Genomic DNA, 26978 nt, shown 5'->3' on the forward strand with positions numbered 1-26978 from the left:
TTTGGTTAATGATCAAGTATGTGCAAAAGTAGTTACATTCACATCAGCCTCTGCTGTACTTTGTGTTTAGTGCTAATTAGCAAATGTTAACATGCGGACACAGTAAACTACGATGGTGAACATGGTAAACATCATACCTGCTAAACATCAGCATTGTCACTATAAGCATGTTAGCATGCTAACATTAGCATTTAGCAGAGACATTCTCTTGGCTTTAGACTCATAGTCTTGTTTCTGTGTAACATTAATTTTGGTTTCGGTAGTGGATAAATCAGTTAATTGCTGTTTTAAATTAAGAACCATATACCATTCACCACAACACAGTGATATGATGTCACCATTGACAGAGGGTGGTGAGGCGTGGCTAGAGCCCACATGTTCCCAAATTTTACTTAATTAAAACATGATTTTCTTTAACATTTATTTGCCAAAGGGCTGGAACGGTCCATACTTTTTCAATCAACACTTTGTTACGTGAATTTTATTTGGAGAATTTTATGTGTATATTGTGTCTCTTTAATACAGTTTTTGTTCCACACATGACCATCAGATGTGCCAACAGTCTCCTGTTTGTGCCAACAGCTGTGTCTTATTAGTTGGTTGATGCATCAACATTTTAATGAGTGTATTAAAGCCAGATTTACACCTGTATGCTGCTCAAAATTGAAGGACCAAAAACTCCACCTTTATTTGGTTGCAACTTTTTAGTTCTGTCACATCAATCATGTCACTGCTGCTGCTCCTCACCCCTTTGACCGCTAGTTGGTAATGGAGCAACCCTGCTTTCCTCTAGGAAATCGTTCTGCACACCACTTCGCAGTTGGGGACATGTGTAACCTTAAAGCTCAAATTTTCCCAGCCAGTCCCAGATGTCCCAGATTCAAACCAAACTGTCATTAGCCATTTTCGTTACCCTTCAGACTGCAGTCACCCATTTGTTTTAAAGAGCACTGTCCTACATGTTCCAGTCATGATGTGACATCATCTTCCCGAGTGTGCAATAAATGCCTTTGGAGTCAACTTTATGAGCCAACACAGCAGTATCTTTCCTCATTACTGTGAAACTCATGACCATCTTCTCCACCTACAACACTCTCCCCTCAGCATGTTTCATGTCTTTAGAGTTTCTTTCCAGCTAAAAACTACCAGCTTAACCTCAAGATACAATGTTGATGTAGGATAGGATCCAGCAAGGCCTGAGATTTTGTTTGATGATGTTTTTGAATGTTTTCATTAATTATTCCTACAGGTATGGGTCAGGCTTTACTTTTCATCTCACTAAATAAAGGGAAAACTGCTTCCAGCAGGGGCACTGCAGGTTGGCATTGGAACTAGATCATGTGCTGCAGGATTGTCCAATATAAATTTAATTCCTACAAGACCTCACACTACAGCAGTAGATGTCAGAGAGGAGGGGCTAGTGGTGACATCATCTGTGGTAGGCAGCTGCGAGAACCTCTTGCTTCTCTATGGCTTATAGTTGACTTGCACCATAAAACTCCCAGTCTTGTGTTCCCTCTGCTGAACCCTAAAGATCTCAGAATACTCTAACCAAAGTGCTTGTTGGAAAACAGTGTCTAAAACCCCCGTGCCATATTGACAATGCATTTGGGGACGCTGCGTCTGACAGTTTCTGTAACTTTCCCAAACCTTACAATCTGGCATGTACACCCACTTCATGTAGCGATTGGCTATTGTTTGGTCATTGTTTACACTGTTTTCTGTCACTTTTTGTGTGTACAACCAAGTGCAACACTATGAATGCCTTCCAAGAAAGACTGTCTGAAAATGTGTATCATCCTGCTTTACTCCGCTTTCCAGTATGGTCACTGGGAACACCTTTTCCTTCCATTATGGTTGGATGACATGCCATACAAAGTGGTTCTTTTCAAGCATACCCCCACCTTAATTCTCTGATGTGCTACTGACTGTAAATTAGCTTCCTTCCTATCTTGTCTCTGGAGTTTGGACCATTTACTCACCTTATTCAGAATCTGATGAAAGACTGGCAACAAATTCCTCTCTGTCTTTTGTTTTTGCTTTAAAACACAATATGTTTACCACCCTTTGGTGATTTATAAATGTATGAAAATAGAAGTGGCAGATCTATGGCTGAGTGTTTCCAGCTACACAGCCTTGCAGGTAACTTTGAACCTCAGTTCAAGTGTCCAGAAATGACTTTTGTGTATTCATGAAGGCCTGATGAAAGCCTGTCAGCATTTTAATGCCCTACATTCTCTGTTCCTCTGCCTGCTGCAACTTTCCATATGGATCGACCAGGGCATCGAGTTCACACTGTGTCTCATAAAACCAGTTCAGGCCTGGGGGATGGGGTTTGGGGGTCGCTGTAGGAGGGCTGGGACAGGTTGCTAATGAGCTTCCTCTTGTTTGAAGTCCCAAACTGATGTCTAAACCTTGTTAGTCACCCCTACAGTGGGCACCAAAGCACACAGGAGTGCTAACAATAGCATCTGACATTCCTCATTTGCCGCATGTGTCAGTGTTTACTGAACAGCACAAGCCAAAAGCAGCCCTCCACATCTGGGGAGCAGTCCCATGTTTCAGGTCCATTTCTGCTTGGCATTCAAATGCCAAAAACGATGTCAAAGGTTTAGTAAAGTTCAGTGGGTACAGCACAGAACTTACACTGTCAATACAGAAAGATTTATTCCCAATAAGGACCTGCGAAGAAAAAATTTGTTTGGATAAAACCATCCATTCAGTGGCATATGAGATGTTGGTGTTAAGCTGCCTGAGACGACTCATATCTCTCTTTCACCATTTCACAAAGGACACCAAAAAACAGGCCTTTAGAAGGTGCTGCGTGCAACATTTTGTGCTCCAAATTAAGACCACATTTTCCATAAATACTGTTGCTTCCTGTCCTTGCTTATTCCCCCTCCCAATTCCTGGCATTGCTCTATCAGCAAAAGAGGAAGAATAAGAGCTGATACAGCGATATGCTTTGAGTCTAGGTGAACTAATCTCAAGAAAACATTTATGAAGCTGAATTTAAGTTTTGTATTGCTCAAAATAAATGTCTTATAATTCAAAACATTTTGTCTGTGAATTCTCGTGGATAGTGAGTCACAATATGGCACAGATTCCTTTGTATGAGTTTTATATTATCAGAAAACATAAGTTACTGCATTTGAATGTGTCTAAACCTCTGTTATGAACAGTGAAAAATGGAGGAGCAGGCCCTCCAGAAGTTTCTTCTGCTTTTTTCTCTGACATTTTATTTTCTCCCCGGCAGTCTGAGCTCAGCTGCTGAAGTCCAGCACTAAGATGTCACATAACCACAACATTTTTCCTATGTGGGCGTGCAGAGAGTGGAAATGAAAGAGTGAAGGGTGAGCAGACACTGAGCTCAAATCTCTTTGTTCCTCAGTTTTACCTGATGAAGTTCTAAGGACTGAAATGTTGTATCTTTAATAAAGTTTATTGCAAGTAAAAGGACAGTATGAGAGAATTCACTCTTCTCTTGCCTATGAACAGCCACTGAGCAAAGAGCAAAAAAAGTCCCTTATAGGATGATAGCAAAATCCCCATTTGCCCTTGATAATTTTAAGTTTCTTTGTTTTTCTTTTTCAGGGGAGCAGAATGAGGCAATGTTTTTTTTTACTTGGAGAGCGAGAGAGATAAATCATTCTTGTAGCATCCAAATCGTCACTCCAATTTCTGCTTATTCAGCAAACTGTAGTACAATGCAAGTCAGCCTCCTCTCCAGCGTCATCGCACACGCGCACGCACACGCGCAAGCACAGATGCGGCGGTGCTAATGAGCCAATCTAAACCAGATAAACGGTTTTATTCCCTACATGTTACAATCACTGGTATCATTCACCTAATCTTTGGAAAATAAGCTGCAATATTATCCAGTATGGCACGAAATAGGCCAATAAAAGCCTTAATAGCAACACAAAAAGTGAATGCAGATGTTTTGATGTTGTGCCAACTTTTTTTTCAGTGGAGAAACTGCAATTGCATCCCAATGTTATTCCTAATATGTCTTTATGAAAAGAAGATAGTGCCAAACTGCTTCCACTTACTTATCAAGCACAAAATACAGGTCAAAAGCGCCCTGACAGGAACTCTCCTCCTCCTCTTCGTCCTGCACCTCCGGCTCGGCTCTGGCGGATGGAGATGAGAGCAAAAATAATCCGAACAAAACCAGAAGAAGAGGCATGTTTAACAAAAATCTCGCCATAATTTCTCCTTGGAGGGGTGGGAAAAAGTTAGTTCCTTTTGTGGATAAAAAGAAAAAAACATACAAAAATACTTCAGTGGCTTCTTACATCCCAGAGGCAGTTAAGTAAATGGGGAGAGATGCAACAAAGACAAAAGAAAGGATGCAGGCGATGCTTCCCTTTTATTTTGAGCTCAGTTTAGCAGTCACAGTGCCGGCCGGCTGGGTGCTTTCTCTCAACGGGAATGATTGCAATATAAAAGTTTCGGATAGTTCAGGATCCACATGCAGTTTGCAAGGGGGAAAAAAGCGTTTTAAAAATAAGTATTGAAGAAATCCAAACCCGGGTCAGTGGATGGATAAAATGATGAATATGGGTGGTTCATAAGAAAAAATGGATAAAAGTTTCCTGTCAAAGTGTCAAAACTGTTTTAAGTCTGAAGAAGCCAAATGAAGCTGGGTAATGCAGAGCAGTGTTGGCGCTGGAGGAACTGGGAGCCCGGGGGACAGACTTGGCTGAAATGGACCAGGTTTCATATTTCATCTTGAGGAGGAGAGAGAAAGAGGGAAAATGGGTCAAGATCCTTTTTTGCGCCTCCCTCACGTGGCAGACTGGCGCATTTTGCAGAGATTGGACGCAGGGCAGGATGGGATGATCATTAAGAGCTATAAAGTGTCACCGCTGAACTCTCCACCCTTGTCACTGTAGTCTTTTCACCATAAACCAACGTCTGCATTTATCTAGTTTCCCAGCATTTATCCTCATTAATCACTAGAAGTTTTTTTGCTTTCTCTGAGCTGCGGCAACCAGTTAATTACAGCAGCGGGAGCATCATCTGTAATTAAACCTTCATAAAGCAGAGACTGTAATGAGAGTGCGGCAAAATATGCCATTTAACACATTTACAGGGTAGAACAAACTTATACACAATGGGTTTGTTGTTGTCCATCAAACACATGAAGGTGACCCAAACACTGCTTATCTCCTCCTAAGTATAATAAAGGGTGAAGTTGGGAGGACAGACTGGATTATAGAATTGGTTTTTAGAAGTGAAGTATTACTCATGACCTGGTTTGTCTTATGATTTTTAATATTTCCAGAGATCATCAGTGTTCTTAATTCTTATAAAATCTGATCTGATACATACAGCAAATTACTTACACCCATGCTAATTACTAAGCATGGGTGGACTAAACTGCTAAAGGGCTCCGGACAAAAAAATTAACTGCTGGCCCCCTAATAATCCCTAGTTCCTCTCACCCATTCTGTCCATTTTCTACAGTACTTCTAGCTGAAATACCACATACACAAATCGGTACCACTTACTGATAAGGTACCCTTTATAAAGGGTTTATAAGCATTAATTAATGGCCTAAATGATGGCTAGTAAATAATTTACTAATACTTTATAAATAATTTAAGTCATTAATAAGCATCATTTTTGGGGTGCCAGGTTGTGCACCATAACATTTGCTTTATCTAATTCTTTAGGAAGAAAACCAATTTACCTTCTGGAAAAGGCTGCAGGGCATCCAGATGAAAATCCACTTATTAACAATTTATTAACATTTATAACTGCAGAATTTCATTATTTTCATTAATGACTTATTAAATACAACTGCAGACCTGATGACTTAGAGAAAGTAAAACACTAACTCTTCAATAATAATGTTTAAGACCTGATGACTTATCAGAAAGTGTGAGACATTTAACCCTTTATTAATGATCCATAATCATTTGTAAGTGCAGGACTGATCAAATCTGTATCTGCTTAATTAATAAATAATAAAGTTTTTAAAACTAGATATTGACACAGGGTCCCTTTTAAAGACGGAATCTTTGACATCAGGTAAGAGGACCCACCTGAAGTCCTTTATGATGTGTTATTGTGCAGAGTATATTTCCATATTTCCAAACAAGTTTAAAATGAATCCAATCACCAAAACCAAATTTCAGACACTGGACCTTGCCCTTTTGAGGTCACCTGGGTAATCTAGCCTTGTTTCTAAGAGAAACATTCTACCTACAGAAGATACTAAAGGTTATGGCTAGTCTGAGCTGGCAACGGAAAACTTAGCCAGAAAAAAAAAGGTTCTTTGTAACCACCTCCTGAGGTTTCCTCCTCCAGAATCACTCCTCTTCTGAGAAATACTTGTATAACTAACACACAATCTGCTATTGTGTCACTTCTACACAAACCAGGCAGTTGTCATGTGTTGATTTACAAATCCTGTTTCCCAGAGTACCAGAGTCTTGCCCTTCTGCCTCACATCCACTTATATCCACTCATAAACCCTTACGCCCACTTATATATTCAAATGCAACACAACCATTAACAATCGAACTTGTATACACTCAAATACACTCATTCACAAAAATAGAAGTCATCTCAGTCTTTTTTTTTTTTTTTCCAGAGTATAAAACCAGTTTCTTCTCACAGTCAATCTAGTGCAGCTTGTCCTGGTAATATTCAATCAGTCACACTCATAAGTGTTGAGTACAAAACAGAAAGGCCCATACACAGCAAATATGTATAATATAGTCAAGTGCTAAAAATTTAAAGCCAAAAAGTTTGACATAAAAATGTATGATTTAAAGCAAATTTAGATTTACACCTGTGTGTAATGTTTAGACTCTATTTTGATATTTAACATATGAAGAAGAGGGTCCAGTCCTCTCTCTGTGGTGTCTTTTTCTTTCTGAAACAGAAGGTCAGGGAGGCAAAAGCAATCATTTTTGACAGAATTTAGGTCTGAAATGAGGGAATGTTAGTCACCACCATCAAGACCATGTGGTGATGTATGTAAATATAGTTATTAGGGCAGATTTTTGGTCTGATAGTGCCATTACAAAGGACATAACCCACGAAAACCGCGGATGGTGTCACACATCATGGACTAACATGTTCCTGTAGTCTTTGACATAATAGTCCTTAAACACAGTGTAATCTTCAAAATTGCAATTTTTCACTGACAAAAAACAAGGTTTGAAAAGCTGCACAACACCCCCTAAAGCTGATTCTGCTTGTGGTATACTTCACATTCAATTATGATGAAATTATCTGTTGCTTTTCTGTTGGATGACTCCTTAAATGCTGAGAATGTGTTTACTGTAAAGTACAGATGTAGCTATTGTAGAAGTCTATATTTTTTACTGTTGGTGAACTGCATCATAAAGAGAAATCTTGTAACAATCAGTTTTAGAGATACCAAGTGTTATGGTTATAGTTTTACAGTATAAAATTAAAAAAAGACTGCATGTCCAGTGTAGTGTACAGTAGATACAGGACACATTTATAAATTGACTTATGTAGCGGCAAAACCATTTCTGTTGCTGTAAAACATGACCAACACACCTTTGTTTTGTATTTCTTTTGGCTTTTTATTGTGTCTCACCACTGGAATTGATACAACCCAAGTAGGTCCACACTGCATGAAGTTCACTGCATAATGGGCATACAGCATTGCCAATACACAATGTGGACATCACATGTGATGTTTTCTGAACAGAGTAGTGGATTACTTTACAGAGGCCCCAACTTAGTGTATACTTTTGTTGTTACAAAAGTGACTTCTCAAAAATTTAATTTTTGAAAGGTGTTTTGATGATGCAACTGACACAGACATCTTCATACCCAATTCACAAAATAACCAGTTTTTCATCTTCATTTACCTTCAGCCAGAGTAGCATTCAACAGAAATAAAAACTAGAAGTAAATCCTGCTTTAGAACCTTTGCTCTACATTGCAAACAGGCTAAAAAGGCTTATGTATTGCAAGAACAAATAACAGATTACACTCTGGATTTTGTGCTTAACCTACATTCTTCACTTCTTGAACAAGTCTAGATTCTAAATCTTGAAACCATTTGGCTGCCAAAGCATAAGTGACTGTTGAAACCCCCTGGCTCTGTTTAAGACATGTTTTACTTCTGGCCTGCAAAGTGCTTGTTGAAGATGCCCTTGGCGGTCCCAAGAGCAGCATCAGCTGAGACGGGTATGTGAGGTGCGATTCCAGCTCCCTCCCAGGCTGGCCCAGCGGCAGTGTCGGAGTGGACAGTGGGGATGCTGAGGAAGATGTCGGTCTCACCAACACGGAATGTCTTGGGTGGGTGGGAGCCTCCGGCGGTGGTCTCTCCGACGATCATAGCGCGGCCAAGCTTCTTCATGATGTAAACAAACTCCTCTGCTGCACCGGCAGTCGCTCCGCTGGTCAGGATGATCAGGCTCTTCTTGGAGCCATACCTTATGCCTGAAAATGAGGGTAAAATGGATTTAGAATGAGGTTAAAATGTGAGGCAGATGAGGTAGAGAAGTGATGAATGGTTGAAAATAAAAAGAGTTGAGGGAATAGGAGGAGAAAAGGAATGGGCAAGGGGTCCTGGATGAAGGCATAGGGCAGGACTGAGGGCACAGCTACAGTATAATTCCTAAACAAAACATGTAGAAGATATAAATAAATAAAATAAATCTCACTTGCTAAACAAAGATGCATTCAATAATGACTTTACTAGCCAGGGACTAGCCAGACCCACCACAATTTTTTTTTCATGTAAAAGTAGGGGCCAGAGATATCACACAGCGATAGTAAAGGTTGTTACAATGAATAAAATTCAATGGCTTGATCTCTTTTTCAATTACCAGTGAGCTCAGGCAGGGTCTGGAGCTCTGTGGTGGTGCCAGATGGTCTGTCGTACAGCTTGTCCAGCACAATTTGCTTGTCGGCATCAAAGAAGTAAGAGCAGAAGCCTGAGATGGCTGTTGTTGGGCCGCCAAGATTGTTCCTGCAAATGCAGTTACAGAAATCTTTGCATTGATAAAGGTCAACCTGCATTATCTCATCTTGGCTGAGGTGAGGTAACATATAGCGAGATGTTTTTAAGCAAGAAGTTATGATCAAGTGACTTTATTGAGCAACTAATCTGCAAAATGATCCCGTCTTCCTTTTATTCCCAGGCTTCCAAAATTGTATGTTAAACTCTGTGCATTCAGTTAATCCTCTAGAAATATAGAAATATCCATTAGCAGTAAATAAATCAATCCTCATACAATCATTACCCCACTTTTACTGACTTAATCCTCTATATTTAGACATAGACTGATGAGCTTTAGCAGCTTTGGTGAATGATTTGTTTTCAAAAATGGACACATAGCATTTTGAATGGAAGCTTTGCCTCGCGCTGTGAGCAGGATAACCCACCTGAGGTCGATGATCATAGCATCAGTGTTGACAACTTTGTTCCAGACATGCTCAACAATAATTTGGGCAATGGCCTTCACCTCCTCGAAGTCTCCGAACATGTCAAAACGCAGGTAGCCAATGTTGTTCTCAAATATGTCAGTGTGGAAGGAGACTTTGATCAGCTCAATGTACATCTCTGGAGAATAGTCCTGTGGGAGAAAGACAAGCAAGATTTACAGATTTGCACTGAGAGCATGGTGAAGGTTTTTTTATTCATATGGTATATTGCATAATTTAATCATATTATTGATAGAGACTTTAATTTCATTCATTAGGATTCCCCTTAGCTCAATTAAAACACAGGCTATACATACATACATTTTATCCACTGAACTGCAAAATCACTGGATGTACATTTTTCTATGTCCAAATAAAAGTTCTAAGTGCTGAAAATGGAAAAAGGACTTTTAAAAAGAAAGTAACAACTGACAAGGACAATTACTATCTCAACCAAAAATCAATGTAGAAGGGTCTTACCATTGGTGGCAGGACTGGGGTGTTGCTCGTGGTCTTCAGACTCTTGTCCCCAGATAGTGTCTTCAGGTCAGCGGACAGTTTAGCCTCCAGACTGGCCTTGGAGACAACCATGCTGTACTCACTGTTTGCTAGGAGCCCTTTCAGCTTTGCTGCAACATCAGCACCGACATCCTCGAAGGCATAGTTGTCAGCAATCAGGGTTGCTGACTCCTCAATGATGGTTGGAACTTGGGCACGGAGGTTGACAATCTTGATGGCGGTAGCAAGGGCGTCCTCTGCATTGACTTCAACATCAGGGGTCACACCTGTAACCTCCCAGGTGGAGCCGGTGATGGGATTGATGGACTTTGCAGTTGGCACGGTAACGTAGAAGTCAGTGTCTCCCACTTTGATTTTATCGACTTTCACTGAGCCCCCAGCTGTCTTCTCGCCCACAATAGAGGCCCTCTTCAGATTACGGAGGCAGTAGGCAACATCTTCGGCAATGCCCTTGGTGTTTTTACTGGTGAGGATGATGAGGGGTTTGGTTATACCATATCTCTCCCCCAGAAGTGTGGACATAGTCCACAGCTTTGTGGTGGTGTTTGAGGGACGGTCATACACGCTGTCAATGTGAACCAAAGGCTCAGCTTCGGTGAAGTAAGACACAATGTAGGGGACTCCTGAGATGTCCCCGCTGCTGGTATAACGCAAGTCAAAGATCAGAGCTGAAGTCGGCAGGATTTTATTCCAGACCAGGTCTAGGAGCAAAGGGCCAACCTTTTCAGCGACCTCCTCCCCGAGGATGTGATCGATCCTCAAGTAGCCAATGTTGCCCTCCAGGATGTCGAGTTTGATTGAAGTCTGGAGGACAGCGATGAGCTGCTCAGGGGGCAAGGGAGGCATCTGCGGGACAACCACAGGGACGTAGTTTGGCTCATAGGAGACCTTCAGGCGTGGGTCACTGATTGTGGTCTGGACTCCACCGCTGAGGATATTAGCCAAAGATTCAGCATCAGGGATGTTGAGAACCTCTGTGTTGCTGCTGGCTGCTTCAATTGCCTCCTTCATTCCTTGGAGCTTCTCTGGGGAGCAGTAATTGTCCATGACAATCTTTGCCATGTCTACGATGAGACTGGGATCAAACGAAGCATGGATAAAGACAACATTTCCCAAAACTAGCATAGATGCTAGGAGAAAGAGAGCCTTTGCCATTTTCCTCAGTTTAGTCAGACAAAGGGTGAGTGGATGGCAAGTGGTCGCTGATGAGACGAACCTCCTTCTGCGAAGAGGTTCTTTGTCAAATGGCACTGTTTTGGCTGCAAGGGTTCTGTTAACACACTTGTAAGAGGATTTACCCCACAATAAACCTCTAATCGTATTATCCTGAGTCCTTCTGTAAGGCAATAACAACCCCGCCAAGTAGGTGTAGTAACCAGAAGGTGTTTCCAAAGATACTGGTCTTAAATTTACACAAGGTATTTTGAACAACTATTTAAAGCTACCTGTGTCATGTAAGGTCAGCTTTGTAAGTAACAAATATCTAGAAAAGGATTAAGGTCTGGTGAAAATACTCTACCCTGCTAGGGTAAGTGACTGTTAATTATTAAGCCCCTTGGTGTCAGTATACAAGTGGAAAATTCCTTTTGTTTTCGAAGATGAAAACACTAGACTCTAGAGAATGTTGTAAAAACTGTTAAAATTCATGACTGCCATATAACTCAACACAAAACTTAAAGTTTATGACTGCTCAATATTTCCTTCATAGTCATACAGGAATATAGGAAAGCATTTTTAAAATAAGAAGGACCACTAAATTATTTATTGTTTCATAAATGGTACACATTTAATGGCAGCACTTCAGCTTAGTTGGTGATTGAGTGTGTCTCCTTTGGATGTGAACAGCAAGATTCATTTTAGGTTTGTTTGGTACGTGCTCCCTCTGCTGGTCAGTTGTGCAGTTAGGAAATAAAACAAGCCCAGACATCATTACACCAGACTGAAAAAACAGTGCAAAGCAAAAAGCAAAGAATGACAGGAATTCAAAGACATTTACCAAAAATCAAATCAAAACAAAACAAACAAACAAACAAAAAACAACACATTATCCAACATAATGAAATACATTAACATACATCTATATAATGATCCAATCATTTTTCATCCATGGGCTGACAGAATATTTACCTCACAATGCATTATATTTAAAATGTAATCAAAGGAAATAACACACATAATAATAATGATTTTTGAAAACAAAAGAGAAAAACTTAACATAATGTGAATGAAATTATACAGGTGGGGTTATACTGTATGTCATCGTATAAATGAAAAAGTTTAATGTAATTTAAATACTGATGTTTGGTGGATATTTATAAACCTGAAAGTTGTTTGATTGACAATACTTATTCACTTGTTCACATTGAAATGAGGCAATTGTAATGTAAATGGATTATCAGACATATCCTCTATAGTGTTTTTAATGGATAATAAATAGATGTAAGGTTTGATCCTATCCACAACTTATAAGTGCCTTGCTGTAATGAGATATACACTGAATCCATACATACTCATTCACTGCAAGTCTCTCTGCATGCAGGCAGGGAGACTTAAATGTAAAATTAATTAAGACCTTAAATGTAAAAGTAAATGTCATAGCAGAGGCAGCTGTTTGATCTTGGAACAAATACATTTTTGTATGAATGCTACCCATGTAAAAATGCTATCCATGTTAAAGAAAAAAAAATCAAAATATTCTTTTTTTTTTACTACTACTGTAGGCTTCTGAAACCATGTGACGCTAAAACCAAAACCAGACAAATGAGATTCTTCTTGCGTTGACAGCTCTCTTATACAAGGTGACCTCCCCTTTAATTACACAGTAGGGAAGGTTCTGGGACACATTACTGACTTTAAATGAAGGATCAATGGGCAAAACATTACTCAATGATTAAATTTCATTACAGGTTTAAGTCTGTTTTATATACTGTAGCTGTGGTCGGTGGACCACATCATTGGTTTGTGTGCAACATTAACTACAAGGCTGCTAACACATTCAGCTTTTAAAAACTGGACTCTCATTGAAGTAGTGTTAAACACAGGACAAAATGAAGGAATCATTTTTAAAGGAAATGAGAATACAATGTGAGAAACTATGCCCCTTGGTCTGTCTTTAACAGCCTTGCTGCAATAATCCTCTGTGCTACAGGAAGAGCATTATTTGCCTGGGCAAAAACATGAGGCTCAACCCCTGCAAGGCTCCACACTTTCCCAGTGATGGCACTCAAAACAATCTGGTTAGGGATGGAAGCGTACAGAACGCTGTCCCCGATCTGATAGGTTCCACTTGATAAAGACCCTCCAATTGTTGGCTCCCCAATGATTGTGGCCCGATTCAGGTCCTTCATAGTGCGGGTGAACACTTCAGCTGCTGACCCGGTCATATGACTGGTGAGGATGTAGACGTCCTTGGAGGACCCATACCTTTGACCTCTGACCTGAGGCAATGTCATGACCTCTGTCATGGTGGTTGTGGTGCGGTCGAAAACAGTGTAAAGATGCCGCAAAGGTTCAGTATCAAAGAAATAGGTGCACAAGAGGGGGATGGCTGTTGAATAACCACCAGTGTTGTACCTCATGTCAATTATGAGGGCATCTGTGTTCAATATCTTGCTCCACACAGACGTTATCAGCTGAGGCCCAATGGCTTTTACCACCTCTACATCTGCCATCATGTCAAACCTTAGATAGCCAACATTACCTGGCAGAAGCTCAGTTTTAAACAGAGCGTTGATTATATATCCCACTTCTTCTGCTGTAGGGATCTTTGGGACTTCATGAAGTGACTCAGGCTCAACATCACAATGGAAGATGTGGAGGCGGTGATCGCCTGAAGTCTCTTGGAGGTCTGCTGTCAGCTGAGATGCCAGAGATTCAAAGTCAACCACAGACCAGTAAAAACCTTCAGCCCATTTACTCAGCAGCACCTTGCTGACCTTTAGTGCAACTTCATGGATTGCATAGTGCTTTTCTAACAATTTCCCTGTTTCCTCTATGAGGGACCTGAGCCCATGGTGAAAATCTGCAATCTCATGAACGTGGTCCACAGCTTCCTCGGCTAATACAATGGAATCAGGGACCACACCACCTCCCAGCCAGCATTCCCCATTGTTGTCTATGAAGTTTATGAAGGGCACAGTGATGGTAATATATGTTTCCTCTATTTGAAATGTCTTTGAGTGCATCAGGGTACCTGATGTGATTTCCCCAATGACTGTGCCACGATGTAGGGACTGCATCAGGTAAGCGAACTCCTCCCCAACGCTTGCTGTGTAGTAGCTGGTCAACACGTAAACCCCACGTTTGGAGCCATAGGTTGGGCCTGTAATTTTGGGCAGAGAGCCATGTTCTGTTGTTGTGTTCTGAATTCGGTCATATATTGTGAAAAAATTATAGTTCTGGGCGGAATCCTGCAGATAAGACAGTATAAGTGCAAGAGAGGTAGAGGATCCACCAGTGTTATAGCGCAGATCAATAATCAGGTTATTAGTATCTTTGAGGGGCTCCCACACCTTTTTGGCCATGAGCTCATCAAATTTATCCACTGCAGACAACTTGACAAACTTGTCAAAACGCAGATATCCAGTATTACCAGGGAGAATTTCCACTTTGAACATTTTATCAACCATTGCTTGTAATAATTGTGGATCTTCTGGGACTGTGTAAAGCTCAGCATCCTCCTCTACAATGGCAGCATTGTTTTGCATGTATTTAATGATTAGTCGTGGATCTTCAGACACAGTCTGGAGGTCCTGGTTGAGACAGACTGCAAGGTCCTCCTCAGATACAATAGAGAATAAGTCTGTAGATAGCAAATGTTGAAGAAGAGCTGGAACTCTGTCAGTGAAAGCATAGAACCTCCCGATTATGTCGGAGATATGTTGTACAGCTTTAGGAATGGCACCCCTTACAGCCAGAAGGGACTTGGCTTTTGTAACAGCTTCCTTGGAATTGACGTTGACTGTCGGGGAAACACCACTCACTTCCCAGCTCTGGCCTGTAATTGGACTGACAGATCTTGCCACAGGAACTGTTATGTAGAACTCTGACTGGGCGATCCTAATCTTTCTGACTTTTACTGACCCACCAGCCGACCTTTCTCCAACTATGATGGCCCTCTTTAGGTGTTTTAGTGTATATGCCACTGCTTCAGCCGCCCCAATGGTACGCTTACTGGTCAAGATAATCACGTCCTTCTTCTTTCCATATCTTTCTGCCATTATCGACGGAATGGTCCACAACTCCCTGGTTGTATTTGAAGGCCTGTCATACACAGTGTCAATATGAACGAGGGGCTCAGAGTCCGAGAAATAGGAGATTATAAAGGGAACTCCAGACTGTTCTCCTGCTGTGCTGTACCTCAGGTCAAAGATCAGTGAGGATGTGTGAGCAACTTTGTCCCAGATGTTTTCCCTCAGCAAAGAGCCAAGCTTTGCTGCTGTCTCCTCACCAATGATCCGATCTATCCGCAAGTAGCCAATGTTATTTTCAAGGATATCCAGCTTGACAGAGTTCTTCACCAGCCGGATCAGTTGCTCTATTGGAAGAGATGGCAGCATCAGTGGCATCACTGGGACAAAATTGGGCTCATATGAAACAGTCAACCGCGGATCGTTCAGTGCCCCTTGTACTCCGACTGTCAGCACAGCTGCCAGGGTCTTTCTGTCTGAAATCTGCAGGATTTCTCCGCTGTTGATGGCTTGTTGGATGGCTTCCTGCATCCCAACCAGGTTCTCAGGGAAGCAGTAGTTTTCCAGCAGAATCTTAGCCATTTCTAACACCAGAGCTGGCTGGAATGATGAGCTGGCAGAAAGGGTACATAAGAGAAGCATCACTAGCAGTGGTGGTGTGTGTTGCGCCATCACTGACAGAAAGAGAACTATTCTGTCCTCTCTTTCACTGGGTTGTGTTAGTTCATTTGTCTGTGTAGAGAGATGGTGGGTTTTGTAGGAGGGAACACTGTCATTGTCATAGTTTTTTTTGGACAACAACATCAACATAAGAGGCTTTTGGCCCCAATAAACCTTTAATCGCATTATCTGTGGTGCTTCAGCCAGCAGACAATAGCAGACAGAATAAAAATCGGTGAATCAGAGGTGCAGTTTCTAACCTTTTCTCATGCAAACAAAATACATGTTTGGGTTCTTACTTTTATTTAACTTATACAGTTGCTTTGTCTTTGTCCAAGACTTATTAATGTAATTGACACATTTACTATTACTTACAATTACATTATAGTCTTGTAAGTAATAGTAAATGGCTTGAATTACAGTCCACCATTTACCGAATTTACCGTGTTAAAATATTTATCCTATATTTGACAACTTCTACGTTTCTTTTAGATACAAAATTCGAGGGATGACAGGTAAGAAATATGTCCAGGGTGGGCAGATAATTGCGAATGCCTGATCAAAAACTCTCACACTCCTTCTCCCTCCCTCCCTCTCACTCTCTCTCTCAATGGTCTGTTATGAAGGCTTATAGTGGTGTATTTTGGTGCTGTTGGTAGCTTTAGGGGTCATGTCTGGGTCACTTCACTGATGACATGATTACACAGTTTGTGGTCACGTGGCAAAGCCGCCTTAAAACACTCCGGATCAGAATTGGGTATAAAAAAAAAATCACTCCCACACTCTGGATACAGGAACAAAAGGTTGATTGGAAAGTCTTTATCTGGATAGAATGCTGAATTATTTGCTTACTTCCCTCTTTCCCCTGCTTTGCTATTTTTTCCACATTATTGTTTTGCCTAGTTTCTTGTATTTTTTAATCAATAATTTTATCTTTTCACTTGGTGGATTGTGGAACAACAAAAAGTATCCCTCTGAATTGTATGTACCAAGATGACAAGTTTTCACTCTTTCATTTAATTCATATGATATATTTGCTGAAGAGTTAGATCTGTGCAATGAACTTGAACCTGACATCAATAATGTGGTCAGCTCAGGACCCTGTAAGACGCTGATCCAGACATTTTTGCAGCTCAGAATTATGCAGCCAGACGTCATATGCTTCCAAATGCTATGCGGTGCCCAGCTAATCTTAACCTCTTAAATTTTAATACACCTTACATAATACAATCCCCTATGCCAGTTTTCAGGACAGCAATCAATTCCTATGAAACACCGTATTCTGTCATACCTTGCCCTCACGTGTCAAATACAAAAACAAGTTACAGCAATGGCTTAGATGTTGAAATCCCAAACTGTTAACTTGCTTGAAATAAAAAAGCAACTACAAACTTAGTTTTGGAATTTAAGTATTCTCTAAAGGGAAGCCTGCTCTTGAGGCTGAAATAAACTAATTGGTTAACTTACAGGTCAGTAGGCAAGGTTTAAAAAACAGAAACAGAGTTGCTATCTCAGTAAGCTAGTTAGCCCACTGAAATTCCAACATCATGGGGACTTGAAAAGAGATTACTAATATATTTGCCTCTGTCAATTGTGCCTTAAAATCTGCTCTAATAAATATTTTAATATTACTAACTGAACAAATCACTATGTGTAATGTCAGAGGCATCCCTTGTAGAATTATAATGCAATTCTGCAGTTTGCAACTCTGCGATGGAGCATTTTAGAGTCTTTTAACTCATTGTTTTCCTTTTGAGTTCACACCTCTGTTTTGTTTCACTTTTATTATTCTTAGTATTGTTTTCAGCCACAGCAGGAAGCTGTTTCAGTGAAGAAGCTCTAAAAATTTAAGGCTTACCTAAAAACCTACCCAGCCAGCACCAAACAGCAGAAAGACAAAACTAGCAGTTAACTGGTGAACATAGTGAAGCACTTAGCAACTAAAGAGCCAGATTTATCCCTCTGCAGTTGGTGGAGAGCAAAACAAAGGTAAAAGAAGAGTGAATATTGGATTTACATTTGTCAGGCGAACAGCAACATGACGCTAAGTGACTGCTAATGTGTGCATAAGCCACTGTTACATATAAACTCTGTACAGTGATGTCAGTTTTGTGTTTACAGCTTGTTGTGCTGCCCTCAAGTGGCCAAAAAAATCTATTTTATCATATTATAAATGGTTGTGTAAAAACAAAACAACAAACCGACGATTCAGACATTTTAAACTGACTTGCACACTGTTGATGACTCCTTTGGGGGGGAGTATCTTATGAGGCCAAAGCCAATTATTTTCTTGGCTTTCCAAAAATGTTAAAATAGGATTGCTTGCCTTGTTATTTGTTCTATTTTGAGACGAGTGATTTTTGGTTACCCAGGAAGGATGTGTAGGTGTCTATATGAACCCTCATTGGTCCTGTCACAGGGAATTCAGCTCTGATAAGATGTGTCACTGACTTCAAATATTTTCAAAGCTAAAATTGTGCAATATGATGACAATTAAATGTATGGGAAATGATTGGTATTATTTGTTATTATATTAAGGGTTGTCAAAATTAACATGTTAAACCAAATTCATTTTAATGCCACTAATTATTTTTGACCGCATTAACGCAGGTTCTGTTATGGTGATCCCTTGCCTCACCTGTAGTTTTGTCCTCTAGCATTAAGTCAGATGGCAACTAGCAAGGAACAATGGATAAAAAAGGTATTTTGAATGGCAAGCTCAGCTTCAAAGCTCTGTCAATCTAAAGTTATTACTATAACAAAGTTGTTATTATTACATCTAGTCTTAAATGCTAAGTGCTAATGCTAGTGCAGGCAGCCTCATTAGTCTCCAACAATCCCAGTTGCAGCAAACCACACTTGATAGTGTGCTAGGGAAACCCATGGACAAACCTACAAGCAGCAAGCTTTCAACAGCAATAGCTAAATGTGTAGCTACAGCTTGCAGGCCACTTAACATTGTAGAGAACGAGGGTCTGCATGACATAATTTGGATCGCATCCAACGACTATACTTGACTGTTGGAGAGCCACCACTGTATCAAAGTTACACAATCTGTATGATGACCAAAGAGTGAAAGTAATTTATTTTTTATACTCCCTTTCCACTGTTTCCTGCTCACTTTATTTATTGTTTGCTTCATTTTATACTATCCTGTTTTTATCCCATGGCGTAAAGGGATGTTTTTGTGAGCCTTATTTTTCCCATGTGAGGTTGGACACAATTACGTTGTGTGATTTGCTTTTGAAGTGAGGGATCCAGGGAGTGATCTTTAATCAGTACTGAAGTAATGGAAAATTTAGCTGGCCAATGTGCCCATCTGTTGCCTGTTGAGCTTGAGAGAGCCATAACTTATGATTTGAGCCTATTTTTAAAAAGCTAAATGCTGTACCTGTGAGGGTTTCTTTGTCATTGTTTTGTGTTGTTAATTGATTTCCAACAATAAATGCATACATTTGCATAAAGCAAGCATATCTAGTCCACTCCCATGTTGAGGATGAAGAGTATTAACACTTGAAAAATGTCCATTTATGGTAAAATTCGAACAGATAAAAAACGTGTGATTAATTTGCACTTTACTATGGACAGTCATTTGATTAATTGTGATTAAATATTTTAATTGATTGACAGCCCTAATTATAGTACAAACAATATCTTTATTTATATTTGAAGATGGGATTCAAAACATTTGCATGTTGTTTCTACCTTCATGTTATATTGGCCTCTGTTTTAAATTGTAATTTTCTTGTAACAGTCAAATTAAACATAAGTAACAAAATATTATATTATATTAAGTTTAGGGTAAATTAAAATAGTTTGTGTTTGTTGCACACACAAAACCCCATGTGAGAAAATTTACAGACAAATAGGATTTTGGTAAATCAGGGGTTGCTGTGTCAGGGATGATGTGAATAACATACTACGTGCAGACATTATACATGGATTTTTACAGGATTTCACAAAACCCTGTACACCACCACCAACAACAACAACAAAAAGTTAATTGACCTATTTAAGAATAATATAATGTGAAAAGCTAAAAAGTAGCAGAACAGTTACAAAGTTGAAAAAGCCTAAGTTAACTATTTGACCTTCATGGTTTGCTACAAAATATGTAGTTTAAGTTCCCTAGCTTCTTTCGCTGCTTCAGATCCAAAGGCAGTTTACTCCTTGCCTAGTTGTTGCAGTTTGGGTTCACACTTGCAATGAGGTTTTTGGGGGTTTTTTGCGTGTTAATGATAAGGGTGTTAGATTATATTTTGCACTGGAATGCTTGGAAAAGGATGATGAGCAATTCAACAAGTGAAGCAGGAATCCATGTGAAAAAAGTTTTACTAAAAACCTTTCACATTCACACAGGTGTTTTCAGTTATTGTGGTTAATTAGACTTTAGTTCAGGTTGGAGGTGGGTGGAGCTATGCTGGGAATTACATGAGGTCACCAAACTCCATAAAATAATATGGTGTAAACAGTACCACCCGGATGAGATGTTAAGCAAACACAGTCTGTACACACCAACAGTAAAAACAGGTCTTTTCAGGCAAAAAAGTGAAAACCCCTGCATGGGTGGATCAGGGCTGTGTAGGGTATTTAACAAAAATTTTAATGGAACAGAGGCAAAAAAGCAACTCTGGGGAAAAAAGGGCAAACAAATAAAAACACAGGCTTAAAATACCCTCTTGGTAATGTCTAAATTTGCATATGCTTATACGGTACATAAGCATTCACATAAGTAGACTGAACCAACTTTAACAGAATATCACCTGCTATAGAAGAATCTCTTGACAGTGCCTGATCACTGCTGAGTGGGTACACAGCTGTTTTCACTATCTAACAAGGAGTGGGACACACAGTTATAACTTACTGCAGGATTCAAGCGTCCCCACTGCTACTTTAGTGACAAAAACATCTCATGAGAATGAGAGTGTTTTGGCACTGTGTCTTCCCAATAAAATGTTCTTTTTACATTTCCATTTTACATTAAATGAAAAATAGTCACAGGTGTAATTGGTCACTGCACTGCAATTCTCCACCCTTTCCAGGAAACAGTTTACCAAAGTGATGGGCCTTTTCCAAAGCAGACATTTTGACTCGTCATAGTAGGAAAAACACAGGTGTTACTAATAACCTTAACAATGGTTTTGTTTTTCTAGTGTGCCAGTAAGCCGTGACAGCATGACAGTGAGCCAACATGCACAATACCAAAGCAAATGGAATTATTCATCATTAATTTGATTATTTACACCTGTGCTTTTTCTACTACAATTTCAACACTCCTTGCTCTCTCTGCCGGCCAAAGGTGAGTTCAACTACAACTATTCCAGTTGGTGTCTACCAGTCACTGCAAGGGGATGACAGGGTCGTCAGATTAAAAGCACAGCTGCACTCACTGTGGTCCATTCACAGCTATGGGCAAAACCTAAAAGAGAATGTGACTGTAAATCACACGTACAAATACAAATTTACCCAACTAGTAATGCTTTGGATGCTTTCCCAGAACAAACAGCTGCAAACATCCACAGATGATGGTTAATTATAGACACAGTAAATTTGTAAAGAGGGGAAAATCTGCCTGCCTGCCACATTTAGAACTTATCAGCACAAGATAAACAATCTCCTCTATGACACTCAACTATTTAAATTGCTATTATTGCTCTTGTGAGGTTTCTGTAATTCTGTTACAACTGGTAATTCATACTGTATGAAACCTTATGAGATTTAACTGCAAATACTGTATGTTGAGGCTTACTCAGAAATGGCTGAATTTCACCATGGATTACAAAGTGAAATCCTGTGAGAAGCAAATAATTAGCTGGAATTAAAGGAGTCACTGAAATGTTTTAGAGTTTCAAGTGCGACATGATTGTGTGTAAGGTTATAAGTAGAATGTAATAATGAATTCAAGACAGACTTATTTGTTGAATTATCACATTTATTCTTATTTAAAATAGGAATTATGAGACATACAGTAAAAACATTCAACTGGAAGGTATACAGATTAATTTTTTTTTAGGGTTTTACACACACTCATGCACATACACACATGCACACTGAGACCAATTTTATTGTAGATTTGGCAGATTGAAACTGCAGGGAAAAATTGTTTCCATCAAATTCTGGATAATTTTTATTAAAAGGATGATGATCTACCTGATATCTATTAATACAGACCTTGCAGTTGTGTCCACTGTAGAAGTGTGTCACAGCTGACCTGCATTAGCAACACAGAATTTTCTACACATTTTCTCTTATAGTGGAAGCAACAGCAGCAATGTAGCAAAATAACTGGATACACTGTACAGGTCCCATATTTCTATGTGTCAGCGGTTTACAGACTACGTCATATACATTAACATAAACAAATTACAATAGTAATGTACAGATTTACATTATGTCTAGCACAAGATTAGCAGATGATCAGCTGTGATTAAATGTCATCCTACCACTGCCAAGAGGTCAATTTTACCCCTCACATATTATTATTGAAATTACTTTTTACAAACATGACATTGCTAATGGATCTGGTTCAGCATTCATTCATTTTAATCTTTTACAAAAAATACAACAAAAAATATCATTCTATAGTAGTTGTAGTAGTAATTAAAGATGTCCATTGCCAACAAAATTTATGGAAGTTTTTTTTTTTTAAATTTCTTTCTTACTTATTACTTGTCTTTTTTGCTGTTTTTCATAATTTGCAACATAAAATAATAATACACTTGTACTGTAAAAATATGACAAATTGAAACATATTAGAGCAAGACATTGTAAGATCAAGCTTTTCAATGCACATTAAATATATTGTGTAAACATATCTGATTTCTTTGGTTTTCTGTTTTGTCATGTTTAGCTAAAAACCCTTAAAAAGCTAACTTTTTCACAGTTTCCCATTTGGATCTATTTTATTTGGAAAACATGGGCATGGAGGTTGTTATATGATCTATCAACAGCGAACATCAGCCTGTATTGAATGAAATGCAGCAGAACCATTATAATCATCTGTGCTGCAACGGTGAGTACATCAATTATTTCTGACTACCTGCATCCACACTCTGCCACCTTCATCTCTTCATACAGGTATCTTATAGTGAGGCGCCCATTCTCCTGATACATGACAGTGATGGGGTCCAGTTTGATGGGGACACAACATGCCATGTTGGCCTTCTTGGGGTTCCTGATGTTCATCAGTGTCTGGATGAGGGCATGTTTGGACGGGGTTGATTCATCCGTCAGTGGGTGGTAACACAATCCTCGACATTCAAATGCATCATATTCTGGAGGCGCCACGATCCAGCGGTCCCAGCCGATGTCTTTAAAGTTGACTTTGAGAGAGGTCCGTTGGCAGTACTCCCTCTCTGCCTTTCTTCTCCTCCGCCTTGGATGCTGAGCCTCTAGGATCTCATTTGGAAGTTGATACCCTCTGTTCCAGTCTGCACCAGAATGTAAAATGGTTTCCTCTTCATGGAGGATCATCTCTTGAAGTTCCTTCTTTGTCTCCCTCCTCCTGCTACCCAGGTCATCTGAGAAGACTATCAAAGCCGCTGAAGTGTTATCTCGAACAGACATACTCATATTTAAACAGCCAACTGCTTCTTTTCCAGAAACCCCACAGTCCTTCCTATCCACCACTACATCAAATCCAGTCGTTCCATGGCCTGACATGATCCAACTCTGAATAGCTGTAGTCACATCCAATGTCACCCATGTGCTCTGTGAACCTGTCACCTCTCTGCCAACAAGTAGCTGGGTTGTGGATTTGAAATTGTTGTAATCCACTTCATAGACTTTGACGGTGGTCTTGAAACTGTGGGAGGTGACCCTTGACCCTGTATCCGGGAGGAAGAAGAGCTGTAGTTCAGCAGTAGTGATCTTTTCATGGTTTGGGATGCTGACGTTGAACAGCAGCCTGTGCTTTGACTTTGTGCCATTTGTCACTGAGTGAGTTATATCTGTTGGAGAGATACGAAGAGGTCAGAGGCTTTATCTGAAACAGCAGCTGAAATTTTGTACTGTCTAACGGGGGGTTACTTGGAAATGAATCACTATTTGGTATGTTTCTATTTGGCCATACAAGCATTTCAGTCTTTGACTGTATCGCAACTATTCAATGAAAGAGGTGTTCTGGGATACTAATAGAGCAGTGGTTCCCAATCCCCAAAGGGGGTTGCAACATAAATCGGAGGGGTCCCAAGATGATTATGAAGTGAAAACCAGAAAACACGTATTTCTGCTCCCCAAAATGCCTTCTTTTTAGACTTCCTTGAGGCCTCTAAAAATAAAATGAAGAAAAAGATCACTTTGGTTTGAAATGGTTTCAACCAGTGATGAGGAGTTGCAAGCAGATATTGCTTCAGAACCACCACTTATTAGCTAAACTACTGAAATCTGTGAGGCTGTAGTCAGGTACAGCAGTGCTCTGAGCTAAACACTAGCATCAGCATGCTGACATGCTCATGCTTTGCAGGTATAATGTTTACAATGTTCACCATCTTAGTTTAGCATGGTAACATTTGATAATAAGCATTTAACACAGTGCAGCTGAGACTGATGGAAATGTAATTTTTTTTGGAAGTATGTAATCATAGATCAAAGTACTGGACAAATTAAAATTTTGATGGCACTGGATGAAACATCAGGGGATCATCAAAGTGATTACAGTTCATCCAGATTTCACTCAAAATAACCACAAATGTTAGCCTTATGGTGGCACAAGAGGAAAAGTCAGGGGATCACCAAAGTTACTATACACTGTCTGGGAACAATGAAAGTCTGAATCAAATTTCATGGCAATCCATCCAATATTTGTCAAGACATTTCACTAAAAGCCAAAAATGTCAACTTCATGGTGGTGCTAGAGGTAATTGGGATCATCAAGGTCAGTAGGCATCATCCTTTGGGGAAAATAAATATCCATATAAAATTTAGTTGTGAAATAAATTTTGAAATTAATTTCACATCGTACCTTGGACAGTGAAGCTTCGTATGACATCAGACTGAGGGATTGCCGTGCTGTTGGACGCATACTTGTTGTAGAGCTCCATCATGAACTGAGGAGGGTAGATCTTGCTGTGCTCCTGAGGAACGTCTGACAGGTTGAGTTTTCTCAGAAAGCCCTCCTTCATGGTTCCCAGGAGGTTCTCCATGTTCAACTCTGCGTCTTCCTCCTCCAGAAGGTCCTCCTCTGACAGCTGAGAGTAAAATCCCTCAGGGTCCCCACTTTGGATGTCATTATTGAGAGGCTTACAGGTGCAGGAGCCAGTAGAAACCACCAGACTCAAACACACCTGGAACAGGAATGTTCTTGAGTTCTGCATTTTGAAATGAGATTCTCCGTGGGCAAACAAGCTGGCACAAACTTTACCTTCTTCCCGGCTTGAAAACAGACTTTGCGATGGCAAGGTTTGAAAATGGAGATCCCCAATACAAGGACCACTGTCCTGATGTCCGCTCCCATGCTCCCAGAGTAAACACGGAGACGTGTGTTAACCAAAATAGTAGCTTGGCCATGCTTATCGCTACCATTGATGCCTTCTTTTAAGCTTTGTTATCAGTAGAGGGCTGGCTGCTAATGAAGACACTGTAAACACTTGACGGCGATAATGAGAGAGCCACTGGAAACTGTGAGGTTACTGACAAACAGATAATTCCATAAAATGCCTTTTCCCAGCTTGAGGGTGAAAGAGGCCAGTGGAAACAAAACTGTAATCACTTAAAAGAAACACATACAGCACACTGTGTTCTTTACCACCACCATTGTATCTCTGACAAGTCACTCTGTTTTTAACTCATGTCCAAGCATGCATAGATGATGTAGCTGCTACTGCTGCTATAATGTAGCTGCTACAAATACCAAAATGTGTTTTTGGAACCTACAAGATTCATACAGATGAATAAAAAAAGTTTTAGGCACTTTAGATGTTTAGATTCTTATCCATAATGCAATAATATCAGGGATTCGCCTGATTGGTCCCAAATTTATTCTATAGTATGACAATAACCCCAAACATACAGCCAGAATCATAAATAACTATCTGTAGCAACAAAAAGGACTCCTGCAACAGATGGTATGGCCCCCACAGAGCTCTGATCTCAACATCATGGAGTTTGTCTGGGATTACATGAAGAGACCAAGGCAACTGAGATGCCTAAATCCAGAACTGTGGCAGCTTCACCAAAATGCAGGAACAACCTACCTGCCAGGTAGTACCTTGAAAAACTGTGTGCAGGTGTACTAAGGAGAATTGCTGCTGTTTTGAAAGCAAAGCGTGGTCACAACAAATATTGATTTGATTTAAGGTTTCTTCTGTTCAATTAACTTTGTATGAAGTTAATTGATAAATAAAAACTATTTATGGCATTATTTCTGAAAGCATCCTCACTTTGCTTTTAGTGCCTAAAACTTTTGCACCATACTGTATATGTCACACATTCAAAGCAAGTTTTGCGCATTATACAGTGTTGGGAAAGTTACTTAAATGTAATTAATTATTCATTACATGCTGCTACATGTAATGAAAAAAGCAACAACATTTCTAATTACTCAACAGCAAAAGTAATTAATTGGACTACTTCTTACTTTACTCAGCCTAGCTTAGTCAAAAGTGCCTTTAAGCACCTCCAAAGTCTCCACAACTACACATCACAGCTTCTGTATTTAAAATGTAGAAAAAGAAAACGAGACATTGTGGTTTAACAAGTAGACAGCCATCATTTTGGAGGTATTTATTGACCATCAAAAGCTAGCTTAGCTGTAGTGGCTAAACATAGCAGTAAGTTCTCACTTCATTGAAGCTGTGGAGTACACCCCAAATCTGAACATTCCTTGATTTAGGCCTAACAAGTGGCTAACATAAGACAACATCTAAATGAGACAACTTTGGAATTACCTGGAGTCACATATCTCCTCTTTTGGTAGATGCTAACCGCCTCCCCAAACTTTCAGCTTCTGCACCAAGCTAACGTGTACAAGACCAGTGTACCAAACCAGACTCCCAAATTGTTAAAATAACAGCTACGGTGCAACCAGGAATAGTAAGTGTAATTTAATTGCTGAATTTCACTACACATTACTGAAAAAAGTAGCTAATGCATTCCTAGGTATTGTGTTACTGCCCACTGGCATTAGAACACATGCATACATATGATTTCACATAATATGAGAGTTTACCAGCAGTAGTCCTACCA

General features: G+C 39.8%; 3 protein-coding genes across 6 annotated transcripts in view; all 3 read right to left on the reverse strand.

Moving 5' to 3' along the window:
* antxr1c (ANTXR cell adhesion molecule 1c) overlaps positions 1–4702 on the reverse strand; it is a 42462-nt gene extending 37760 nt beyond the window's left edge. For both annotated transcript variants that reach the window (XR_006092883.1, XM_042397465.1), the window contains exon 1: positions 4053–4702. Coding sequence is in view for 1 of the 2 variants with exons in the window: in XM_042397465.1 (XP_042253399.1) it covers positions 4053–4210 (158 nt within the window). In the remaining variant the exon portion in view is untranslated. The remainder of the gene's footprint in view (positions 1–4052) is intronic.
* Positions 4703–7572: 2870 nt separating this feature from the next.
* Positions 7573–26954, reverse strand: rbp3 (retinol binding protein 3). Of its 3 annotated transcripts, none has more exons than XM_042397925.1 (5): positions 26681–26954; positions 9907–11020; positions 9388–9578; positions 8829–8971; positions 7573–8439 (listed from the first exon to the last, which is right to left on the reverse strand). In XM_042397925.1, the coding sequence occupies exons 2-5, from the start codon at positions 11005–11007 to the stop codon at positions 8114–8116; spliced, it is 1761 nt and encodes a 586-aa protein (XP_042253859.1). In that variant the 5' UTR covers positions 11008–11020; positions 26681–26954; the 3' UTR covers positions 7573–8113. The 3 variants fall into 3 exon arrangements, with proteins under 3 accessions (XP_042253859.1, XP_042253860.1, XP_042253858.1); XM_042397926.1 differs by lacking the exon at positions 26681–26954 and adding an exon at positions 13071–16270 and having other exon boundaries at positions 9907–10155; XM_042397924.1 differs by lacking the exon at positions 26681–26954 and having other exon boundaries at positions 9907–13030.
* On the reverse strand, positions 22800–25681 carry gdf2 (growth differentiation factor 2). Its single transcript, XM_042397930.1, has 2 exons — positions 24757–25681; positions 22800–23743 (listed from the first exon to the last, which is right to left on the reverse strand). The coding sequence occupies exons 1-2, from the start codon at positions 25106–25108 to the stop codon at positions 22830–22832; spliced, it is 1266 nt and encodes a 421-aa protein (XP_042253864.1). The 5' UTR covers positions 25109–25681; the 3' UTR covers positions 22800–22829.
* Positions 26955–26978: the final 24 nt, after the last annotated feature.

Source organism: Thunnus maccoyii, chromosome 20 (genome assembly GCF_910596095.1).
Source record: "Thunnus maccoyii chromosome 20, fThuMac1.1, whole genome shotgun sequence".
Taxonomy (NCBI): domain Eukaryota; kingdom Metazoa; phylum Chordata; class Actinopteri; order Scombriformes; family Scombridae; genus Thunnus; species Thunnus maccoyii.